General features: G+C 31.1%; 1 protein-coding gene across 1 annotated transcript in view; it reads right to left on the reverse strand.

Moving 5' to 3' along the window:
- Positions 1-12,297, reverse strand: part of PDK3 (pyruvate dehydrogenase kinase 3) — an 80,869-nt gene that overhangs the window by 33,049 nt on the left and 35,523 nt on the right. The window contains exons 3-5 of the mRNA XM_031959469.1: positions 10,183-10,254; positions 6,204-6,388; positions 2,048-2,137 (exon numbers count right to left, since the gene is read on the reverse strand). Coding sequence (XP_031815329.1) covers positions 2,048-2,137; positions 6,204-6,388; positions 10,183-10,254 — 347 coding nt within the window. The remainder of the gene's footprint in view (positions 1-2,047; positions 2,138-6,203; positions 6,389-10,182; positions 10,255-12,297) is intronic.

Here is a 12,297-nt window from a genome sequence, read left to right on the forward strand (position 1 = left end):
CAGATACCCCAAAGCAATCACTTTTATATGTACCAGCACAAGGCAACTTCCACTTCTTGCTGCTAGCCCAAATTCTCCGTAAAGTCCACTTTTATTCAGTGTTAGCCAATCATAGCTAACTGATTGTCACCCACAGGAACAGCCCTCTTCAAAGGGTATATAAGCCCTGCAAACACTACCATGGTTGCCTCTAGCATTTGAGAGTGCCAATGGTCTTTTATTAAAAATGCTGGTATTCATTTCTGAATCTGTATCCCAAAGAAATCCTAAAAGAAAGAAAAGCACTCACATGTGCAAAAATGTTTGTAGCAGCTTTTTTTTTTTTTTTTTTTTTTTGTGGTGGCAAGGAACTGAAAAATGAATATATGCTCATCAATTGGGGAATGGTTGAATAAGTTACAGTATATGGAAGTAATGGAAGTTATTTTTCTATAAAAATGATGAACAGGCTGATTTTTAAAAAGCCTGGAAAGATTTACATGAACTGATGATGAGTGAAGCAAAAAGAAAAACATTGTACACAGCAACAAGATTGTATGATGATCAATTATGATAGACTTGGTTCTTCTCAACAATTCAGCAATCCAAGGTAATTCCAATAAACTTTGGATGAACAATGCCATCCATGTCCAGAGAATTATGGAGACTAAATGTGGATCAATGAATATTATTTTCACTTTTCTATTTTTGTAGTTTACCCTTTTATTCTACTTTTTGTCTCTCAACATGATTCATGTGCAGAATATTTTGCAGGTGAGGGATACTAAGACCAAAAAAAAAAAATCAACCCAGTTCCTGTAGTGTAAGAATTTATAATTCATAGATTAAGATGTGATCCCATACTTAATGTCACTGTATGTTCAAAAGGCTTTCTTCAAAAGTCTCCCTGTACCAATACAAAGGAAAAAAAAATTAATACCTAGATCCTTGAGGGGAAGGATTTGGTAAGATATTGTTGACCATTTTCCAATCCCCTGCCCTAAAAGATTTTGTGGGAAAACAAAGTAATTTTTAAGGTATTGGTGATAGTTGTTACATATGAACTCAAGTACTATAAATCTTTCTTCTTGGTCAATCGTTTTAACAATGCTCCTTATAGTACCCTAGAATCCTTTATTTAGTCACTGCATTAAACTCTGCTATGCTCACCATCTGCTTTCTTAACTCCATAGTCTACTCCACAGGCAGAAAGTAGCAAAGTCATGAGGACAAATTCATACTAAATTCACTAACACCTAGTAGGATCTTAACAATTTTTATCTGACTGACAAGACTTTGACCTAACTAAATCACTACTAAGTTTCTACTCCAAGGAAATCAAAGAAAAGGATTCCTGTGTATAATTATTTTTAGAGGGCTTTTTCCCCTGGTAGTCAAGAACTGGAAATAAAGGGGGTGTCTTCCTATTGGGGAATTGCTAATAAAACGGTGGAATATTAATGTATTATAATACTTACTGTACAACAAGAAATAATGGATAATTTTAGAGGAAACTAGGAAAACCTCTATGAACTGACAGAACAAAATGAAGAAAATTAAGCTAACAATCATAGATGTTACAGGTAGAAAGACCTTCTAATCTAATCCTTTCTTTTCAGAGATTAAGAAAACTAAAGCCTAAAAAAGAGAAATCAAAGAATTTTACCTCCTGATCCTAACTGACCAAAGATTTTTGATTTCTTTAGATGCAAACCTAACATATGCAAAAATGTGATGTTATCAGCAAAAGCAAAGTTGACAGTTTATTATTTTAAGTACTCACAACACATAAATAGGTGGAATTATCTATTGTGTTGATCACCTGTTTTTGTGGTATCATACCACCCCAGTTCACTTTACATATCTGGACTAAGTTATTTTAACCTCATTTTTCAGAAGGGAAAATGACCAGGGATTAAATGGTTTGTTCCCCAGATATCCTGATGAATAGATACTTACATTTAACAAAAATTTGCAATGAAGTTTGAAGTTCTGAAGTCCATGATATCACAAGTAAAAGAACAAACTCCATTTTATCTTTCAGACAAGAATATTTTGGTCTCCTTACCTTTTACTACATCAGCCACATTACAGGTGGGATCAATACTCCCAATGTGTTTAGGATGAGCAGGATTAGGGTCATCACCAAATAGAAGTGCTTAAAGGGAAAGAAGTAAAAGATTGGTATAAAGGTACACCTACAATGAAAAGCTTAACAGGTATGATAGTAAACAATTCATTTTGTAACATGTAAAGTTCCACATACATATGAGCAAAACTGGTAACAACTAAAAACAAAAGTTTACAAGAGAGCAGACTAGAGCTAAGAGATAGGGGTCATTAATACAAGGCATTTAAAATGATTAAATTTATTTGATGAAAATGTCTTGTCTAAAAGAATAAATTCAGAACTTCTTTTCCTCCAATATGAATTAAAATGGAAAACTTAATAATTATTTTTTCTTGTTATTCATATAGAGCATCCTATACCACAGTTTCAGTTAATAATTGTAAATTTCAGTTAATAATAACTGGGTAGAATTTTGAAAACTCATTACCCAGGATGGCAGATGCAGAGTTTACAAACTGAGGCATTTACCTTTTTGGACATGGCCAATGTGGGAATTTGTTTTGCTTAACTAGACAAGTTTGTAAAAGGGGTTTTATTTTTCTTTCTTTCTCAACGGTTCTCTTCCCCCTTCAACAAGGGAGAGGAAAGGGAAATGAGATTTTTGTTGACAAAAAAAGATAAAATTTAATTTGAAAAAAAATCAATACACAAGGCTAAAGAGAGTTTTCAGCCTTAACAGATGCAACACTGGCTAAAGCTTTTGTAAAAAGACAAATTCCAAATCCAGTCATCTCATTTAGCTCATTAATTTCCTTTCAACCAGTACTTTCCCAGGAAATAATTCACATGAAAGAAAAATAATTTCTATAAAAAAGAGTCATAATGGCCTTATTTATTAGGTGAAAAGTAGGAACAAGTGAGTGAAAAATTAACTAGCATATTATTAGCACAGAATACTACATACCTAATAAAAATGATAACTATCTAAAACTAAAGCAATGGATGAAAATGTTAACAAGAAAAAAATAAAAAAGTACAATTTTAAAAAAGATATTACACATAGTTTTTACAGTTATAATCAACATCAAATAACAAAGACTAAAAAAGAATATTGAGTGGTATAGGGTTTCATTAGTGTTTTTTTTTTTAATCTCCTGTAAATCAACTTAAGTTTTAAATTATTTTTTAAAGGCATCCATTCAGAAGATTTATATTTATTGTACCTAAATAGAATAATTTTATCAAATATATGATATGCAATATAATAATTTTTAAAATGGTTACAATAATTTAGAAAGAATCTTAGTCAAAGCCTACATTTTTTGGGAACCATATTCTTTTAAATAACAGAATGAATTAAAGCTGTAAATATTCTCTCTACTTCCCCCTCTTAAAAAAAATGTATTTTTTCTAGATGTAGTTTTTTTCTACCTTAATAGTTTATTTAGCCAATAATATAGTTTGAAAAATATTCACTCCTCTCAATCATACAATATCTATCAATCATAATGTAAAATAAATAGCTATTACCATTTTCAAAATGTCCCAGTTAAAACAAAGTTTATGAACATTGTGTAAATATGAACGAGTCTACTACTGAATAAGAAATATGGATATGCCTTTCTCCTTTCTTTTCAAAGATGGGAGCCTTAGAGACAAATGGGGTACACAGTACAATTCAGTCAGAAATGGTATTGTTGGGTTAGTTTTACTGAATTGCTTTCTTTCCCCTCACCCCTTTTCTTTCTTTATTCTTGGTTATTTGAGATAGCTCTCTGGGTAGGAGAGGGATAAAATGATAAATGAAGACTATTTCAATCCTGGCTCAAGACAATTAGTAACTATATGACTCTGGACATGTCAACTTGGTTCTATTCAGTCTTGGTTTTCTCATTTGCAAAATGAGGGGGTTGAATGAGATTCTGGTCTCTAAAGTATTTTTCAACTCTAAATCTATACTCTTGTATAAAATCAAAATAGATTAACATATTTAAAATTCCAAAATGCCTATGCTTCTTGAATTGGAGAAGTTAAAAACAAAACAAAACATAACATCTATAACTGGCCATTTCAAAAAAAATACACTAAGGAAAAAAATGAATAAATACATGGTTAAAAACTAAATAACATAAAAACAGTTTATAAGAATTAAGAATATTTAACATCACTTTTTATTTGGTTGTTTTGGATGCAACTGACTCTTTGTGGCCCCATTTGGAGTTCTCTTGACAAGACACTGAAGTGGTTGGTTTGTCATTTCCTTGGGTTTAAGTGACTTACCCAGGGGCAAACATCTGGTAGTGTCTGAGACCAAATTTGAACTCAGAAAGGTGTCTTTCTGATTCTAGGCCTAGCACTACTCCATTTACCCCACCACCCAACTTCTCTATTTAACATTACATTAGCAAAATAAACAATTGTGTCCTATCCTTTATATATGGAAACTGTGCTTAGTTGATGTGTGTTTTTGATTTTTTTTTCCAGCAGTAATGACTAGTAGTTTGAATCAAATTATTTGGTACTTTGTAAAAAGGTTCTATGAGCAATGCCAGAAATCTATATTTTATTTCAAAATAGTTGCTTCAAAACTCCAAGGGAGATATGGCACCATCTGTGGAACAGCTTTTTTTTTTTTTTTTTTTTTTTTTTAAAGGATCAAATCCTTGGGCTAGCACTACAAAGCTGACTAATCAGAAGAACTGACCTTTGACCTTACAAGAAGCAAATGAGCCCTGAAACAAAAACATCAATCTGACATAACCTCAAAATTTCAAGGTCTTTCAGTTTAGAATTAATGGCATTTCAAAAACATTGTGGAAAAGGGAGGAAAAGTTAATTAAATTAAGAGACATTACTCTCTACTAATAAGAATAGGGAATGTTTATTTTTCTAAAGATATCATATAAAAGGGTGAAATGAATTGCCTAAATAAGAAGAGTACATCATTGAAAGAGTGTTAAGCATTAATAGAGTTAGTTCTATTTCAAAGAAGCTTAGTAATATCTACTATTTCAAGCTTTTCCAGCTATAATTTTATAATTTTTTCTTTTTCTTTATTATTTTAAGCCTGTTTATTTCCCTAGCAGTGAAAACTATATATTTTGCTTGAGAAATAACATGCTTAAGAAGTTAAGAACCTCAGTCTTGGTTTGCAATACAAGTTAAATAAGTGTAAGGAACCCAGAAAGTAGCAATAAAAGATATTATGAAGGACAAATTTCCATGTCCCATTAAAAGAATGAGAAAAAAGTGGGATCAAAAGAAAGTGCTTTAGGATCAAGAAGCGTCCCCAGAAAATTTATAGAGTTCCTGATAGACTCAAATTAGAATCCCATAATATCAAAGCTTATCAAATAGATTTAGCTATATCAAATCATTTCTGCCAGAGAGAAAACAATTACACACAGCAAAAGTTCCAGGTGACCTGTTCAGGTCATATTATGATTATGATTCATATTAATCATATCATCTCCTAATATCTGCATAATGAAGTATATTTAGCTTATTATCTCAAGATATATATATATAATAAACAGTAGTAGTCACACCCAGTTTTGTAACACATAATTGTACCACAACAGAATTATTCTTAACTGGGTAATTCAGCCGGAAAATCTCCAATTAGAAATAAATTTCTACCAACAAAAATTCAGGTAAAGAGAAAGTTATGTTTAAACACAAAAAAAGCAAAACCAGAAAAACAAAAAAAATCTCTTGTGAATATAGATTAAAAATACCAAATCCTACAACAGAAACCAAAGATTGGTGGGCAGAGATAATGTAATTGAGGGCTTATTAATGCCTTTAAAATAGCTTGTGACAATTCTTCCCTTCATCTGTAAAAATGGAAAAAATTACTTGGCCTTAGTCCTATAGTTTGAGGCACCAAGAAGAGTTCTGGTTTAGATTTAACATTTTAAAATGGACAGCTTCTATTTTCTGTCAAGTGGCTCAGATTAATAATTACTAGTCATATCAAATGTTAGTCTAGCTAAAACCTGTCACAATATGCCATTATCTTCTTTTCATTCTAGAATATTGGAGTTAGTTATCAGTGAGGAAAGGAAACTTCAAATCAATGCAATATCTTGGCATTTAGGAGCAACAATTCTAATTGTCTTTTTAAGGGTGGAAAAACAAAACCCCAACTTACTGTGCTGGTTAATAAGCATGCGGAAAGATATGCGGTTGGTATAAAACCGATCCAGAAAATACTGGATGTTACTGCTAATAAAAGGATCAAAACCATACTTCTCCTTGTATTCAATTACTCCTTGTGCCATGGTAGGAACCACATCATTGTGTCTGTTTCTGACTTTAACCATGACTTGTAAAAAGCTGCGGGGAGGAGAAAAAAAAAAAAAAGACAAAGAAAGTGATTAGGGTACACAAATGTTTAAAATATTTCTGGCTTATAGGGTTGAGATCTGGAGTCTTCTCATAATCCTCCATGTTTAGCATAGGTGCTCATATATTGTAAGCACTTTATATATATTTTTTGTTCATTAACTGAAAATAAATTTCAGCTTCCCATTCCAAGTTTTTAGTGTTATAATTATTAATGAGATTATCATATAACATGACTATGGTATATTATGAAACTATGATGACCCTCCTCAAAGAAATAACCTTTTTAGCTTAAAACAAACACTTGTTAGTCTTAAAAGTAAAAAATTCTCTTTAAGTATTTCTTCTAATATTAGTAAAACCAAACATATCTTAACTATAAACCTTTAAATCTCCCAGAAACAAAACATAAAGGGAACAAGGAGGGTGGGGTTAAAACATAATTCTGTATTTTTTTCCTTCTCCAGACAGTTGCATATTTACCTTTTTATACTCCCACCTCTTACAAATATAATTTTTAAAATCTACAATAACCAGAAAAAAATAAGGAAAACTGAATAGTGTACACACACACACACACACACACCTTCTATGTAATATATATGTATATGTATGTATATACTATAGCAATGATATTACCAGAGTTAACACAAGCTGCCCAAGAAAAAGAAAGAGTGAGAAGTGAGTAGAGCATTGAACTTGTGCTCAGAATCCAAATCATGCCTCGGATACTTACTAGCTGTGTGACCCTAGGCAAAAAAAAAAAATCACTGTTTGCCTCAGTTTCCTCATTGATAAAAAGGGGGAATAAATAAAAATACCTACCTCACAGAGTTAGGAGAGTGAAATAAGATAATATTTGTATAGTATTTTGTGAACCTTATGACAATAAATACTATTTAGCTAGCTTCTATGTTGTACAAAATCCCTCCCAACACACACACACACACACACACACACCCCATAATGGAATATGAATGTGAATAAATAGGAAGAAAAACCTCCCAGGAAAACCATATACTTAAAGCTGCATTTGTCATAGCAAAGAGATTTTGCTTGATCCTTGTGCTTGTTTCCCTACCTCTCTTTCAAGGGCAAAAAGTTCTGCCAATAGCAATATAACAGAACAACCTATAAACAAACACCAGAAAAAAAGGGCTTCTCTCAGTTTCTATATGCTGATTATAAGTAATTCTGGAAAAAAGGTTGGAAGATCTCTCAAAAGTAATGCTTTTACAATTACACATCTCAACTGCTCTAATTTCCTTATTATGGTGAATACATTGCTATAAAGAAACTAGAATTAGTAACATCTGTGCATATATTAAGAAGCTGAAATCAATTATTATTATAAATTGATGAGTTATTGTTAGAAGCCCAACATATTACCATCCTAAATTAGTGACTATAACAGAGAGATTTTGTTAGATCATATCATTTCTCAAGTCAGAAAATATGCTCCATATGGAAAGTAGTCCATAAAATAGCCTTTTGAAAAATATAAATCTTTTTGAACACCATATATTTCAAATAATCCCTGACTCTCCAAATTTACCCCTAGAGTGCAAAGGGAAAAAAAAAAAAACCTTAAAAATGCCAAAGCTATTTAAAACTATGAAAAATGCCTGATAATCTTTGTTTTTAAATGAAACATATTAATCTGTTATGGAACATGTATCTATTACCTATCAAAACATTGGAATCAATAGAGGACAAAGAGTTGCACATATGCAATCAATAATTTTTGTTTGCATTTATTTCCTTTTATATACACCTATTCCTTAAAATTAATTTTATACTGAAACCTAAATACAAAGTCCAATAATAATAATTTGATAAGACAGTTTTACAGCTTCCAAAACTATTTTCATATACATACACTTTGAAATTCTATAGGCTGCTTGAATTTCAGTAACATTCCTTTAGTACTAAGTTGACTCTCAGGAAAATTCTCCCTGAAATTCTCTTTGGTAGAGTTGGGACAACAGTTTTCCATTTTACTACTTTTCAACCATTTGCTCTTCCTTGCCAAAATCATGAAGTTAATCTGTATTTTTTACAACACTGCCTATATCTGTGAAGTGAATTCTGAAATCTATTCCACAGCTTGGAATAGGATAACTGAAAAAGAAATATTAGAAACGTATTAGAACTTTCTAATATTATGTTCCAGTAATACAAACCACATTCTGAAAATATGGAACTACTGAATTCATTTGTGGCCTTAGATAAAGTAAATTTTTCTAATCTTTGTGAAACAAAATCCCAGGTTTCAGTTCAACTCTCACCAAAAGGCAGTTCTATCTGTGATGCTCAGATCTAATTCTTATCTTCAACTAAACAGAATGGATTACAGTCATCAAAACGAAAAACATAACCTTCCAGCTATTAGGAGTGTTGCTTATACGTCAGTTTTTAATTGTTTCTAAGCAAATCAATCACTTCTAAAGTCAACTGTATTTAACTCACAAGAAGTCAGAAAACCAAACAAATCAAAAGTTAGAAGAAGGAGGCTATAATCTGAGAAGAAGCTAAATATCAGATTCACAGATACTTAAAGTTTGTGAGGACAAATATAAATTAAATATGCAATCTAATATTTTCTGAGAGCATTATGTGGAAAGGTCCTTAAATTTTTTGTATCTAAATGACGAGCGAAGTCAGAAGACCTAGCAAAAATTAATAATAAGTTAGAAAATAGCAATTAGCTCTCTGATTAAAAATTAACAATTAAATTAGTGGCAGATACTGGGGGTAGGGAGGAGGGAAAAGAAATACACTTGACCTGAATTTGGACCCAACAATTTTCATTAACTCACTATAATGGAAAGAGTTAAGAATTTGGAGATCCTAATTTTACCCCATTCTGCCACTTACTATGTAATGTCAGCTAAGTCACTAAATGAAAGGTTTTGACTAAGTGAGTTCTAAAGATTTTTTCTATTTTTAGGATTTTATGCTCCTATAATTCCATCAATCTTTATTGGATTTTATTAAAGCATATGGCCATTAAGTTGACATTATAAAACTATGTAAAACAAACTTATTCTTCAAAAGGGAAACAATTATCTTGATAGCAGATACCTACATAAAAACAGAACCATGAAGAAGCACATATGGGGTCACAATCGAACATTTGGACTGAAAAGGACCTTAAAGATAACAAAGTCTAGTACCTCATTTTATATTACAGCTAAAGAAACTAATGCCCAAAGAAATACTAGCCTTGGGTGACAAAGCAAGTTACTAACAGAGAAAGAACTAAACTTAAGTTAGTCTAATTTCAAATTTAGTCTGAGGAAATGGGAAGGCTTTTTCCTTTAAAAAGTCCACTATACATACTTATGGAATTAAGAAATGTGTTGATGAGCTTCTGCTATCAATATGCAAATGTGTTCTATCAGAATAAAACCAAACATTAAATTAAGTTCTCTCAAGCAGACAAGACTCCTTTCAATACACTTTGGCTAATTCATTTTTATAACTGTCACTAGGTGGCACCATTATTCAAAGTTGACAAATATTTCTTGACTATTTTATTATAGACAAAATACTAATTCTACTCTGAAATATAAGATGAATTGCTATAATTATTCTTTTTTGTGCTGCCTAAATTTAAAATTCAAATGAAGAAATCTCAATGCTGAATTATCTATTAAAAAAAACAAAAAACTATTTTCCTTTCTGGGTACATTTTGACTTAGTTATTAATGACCCAAATTCACTTGCCCATTCTGCTGCTTCTATACCATTACTTTCAAATAAAAGTAATATTAAATACTTACTCATCCAAAACTTGTGGATCCTCAGGGCTCTTATTTTCATATTCTAAAAGTTCAAGAAAGCTTTGCATGTACCTAGAAAATTAAATGAAGATGATAGTAATAATTAAATTTATAGCCAGATTACAAAAAGCACACTTACGTACAAGGCAAATCTTCAATAAACTATTTTATCCTTTATTAGGATAGATCTTTCTTTTCTTATAAATGATGAATGGGCTATATGGGGCAACATCCATTTACTGGGTAAGTTTTGAAGAGGAATTTTTATTCAGGTATGGATTCTCTAAGATGGCTTCTGAAGGTTCTTTTCAATGCTGAGATTCTGTGAGTCAAATTGGGTTAAGGGCTCGATTTTCTTTGTCATCATCAATACCTGCAGCATTCCTGATCTCAGACCAGCAATCTATATTGGTAATAAATACAAAGATTTTTACATAAAAAGAGACGAATGGACTACCCAGCATAACTGGAGATAACTGTAAATTAATCCTTTGGGCTGCTTCAAATCTTCATTTCTTACAGTGCAGAGTCATTCCATCAAAATCACATACTACAACTTGACTAGCCATTCATGGTCTTATAAATTTGATAAAACTCTCAGTATATTTGAAATATGAGGCCTTTGTCTAAAGAACTGTCTATAAAATCCCTGCCAACCCCCAATTTTCTGCTTTCCTTCTAATTTTGGCTACATTGCTTTTATTTGTACAAAAAAAAATTAATTTAATGTGCTCAAAATTATCCTTTTTATACATCATAATGCCCTCTGTTATTTTCCCCTCTATTATTTATTGATAAATTCTTCTCCTATGTGCAAGTATGACAGGCAATATTTCTCATGTTCTTCTAATTTTCTTATATCTCCCTTTATGATCATGTATGTATTTTGACTTTATCTTAGTAAATGGTATATTATTCTGTATCCAATTTCTGTAAGACTGCTTTCTACTTTTCCCAAAAGCTTTTTTTTACCAAATCATAAATTCTTTACTAAATCAAAAAGCTTAAGTTTTTATATTAGCCAAATACAAAGTTAATACAATTATTGTGAACTATATGTTTACTCTGTTCCATTGATCCACCTTCCTATTTCTTAACCAGTACCAGATAGTTTCAAAAATTACTGTCTTATAATATGGATTAAGATCTGGTACTGCTAAAGCTAAACCTCCTCCCTTGACATTTTTAGATGAATTCCTTTGATATTATTGATTTTTTGTTCTTCCAAAGAAATTTTTTTTCCAGCTCAATAAAATAATTTTTGGTAATTTAATTGGTATTGCATTAAGTAAGTAGATAAAGATTGTTATTTTTATTATAGTGACTAACCATCCATGAACAATTAATATTTTTCCTATTTAAATCTGAATTTTATTTGGATAAAAATGTTTCATCATTATGTTCATGTAGTTCCTGGGTTTGTTTTGAAGGTATACTGCCAGATATTTTATACTGCAAACAGTTATTTTAAATGAGATATCTCTTACCATCCTTCTTGAAAGATTTTGTTGGTGATATGTAGAAATGCTAATGATTTATGTGGACTTATGTGGATTATCCTACTTTGCTAAAATTGTTCATTGTTTTAACTAATGTTTTAGTTCAATCTCTAGGATTCTAGTTCTTCTCAGAGCTGTAGATGTAGCTCTTGGGTTAGGTACTTCTATAGTTTAGGTACTTCTAGAATTGTGATAATTAATAGGTTTGTATTTCAATTCCATGATTTGAAAAATCTAAGGGGAAGGGAACCAAACACAGGCTAATAAATCTCAATAATTTTATGCATAAATTTACTAGTTTTTGGTTTACCTAGCAATAAGAAATACTGCTGAGATCCACTAAGATAATAGCCATTCATTTCACTCTAGTCTTAAATGTTTAGTGGAATCGGGACAGGCCAAGGGGAAAAAAAGACAATTTTAGATTGGAATGACAATACAGCATGATGTGTATACTATGTATACTAGGCAAGTCATTTCATCTTTCTGTAATGAGAGGGAAATAAGAGGGAGAAGTAGCTTACTGAATGATTTGACTAGATGATTTGTAAGCTCTTTCCAGAATTATTAATCTCTATTCTACCTTCATTTCAAATTAACAACATTGGTAATAGGT

Source organism: Sarcophilus harrisii, chromosome 3 (genome assembly GCF_902635505.1).
Source record: "Sarcophilus harrisii chromosome 3, mSarHar1.11, whole genome shotgun sequence".
In the NCBI taxonomy this organism is placed as follows: Eukaryota; Metazoa; Chordata; class Mammalia; order Dasyuromorphia; family Dasyuridae; genus Sarcophilus; species Sarcophilus harrisii.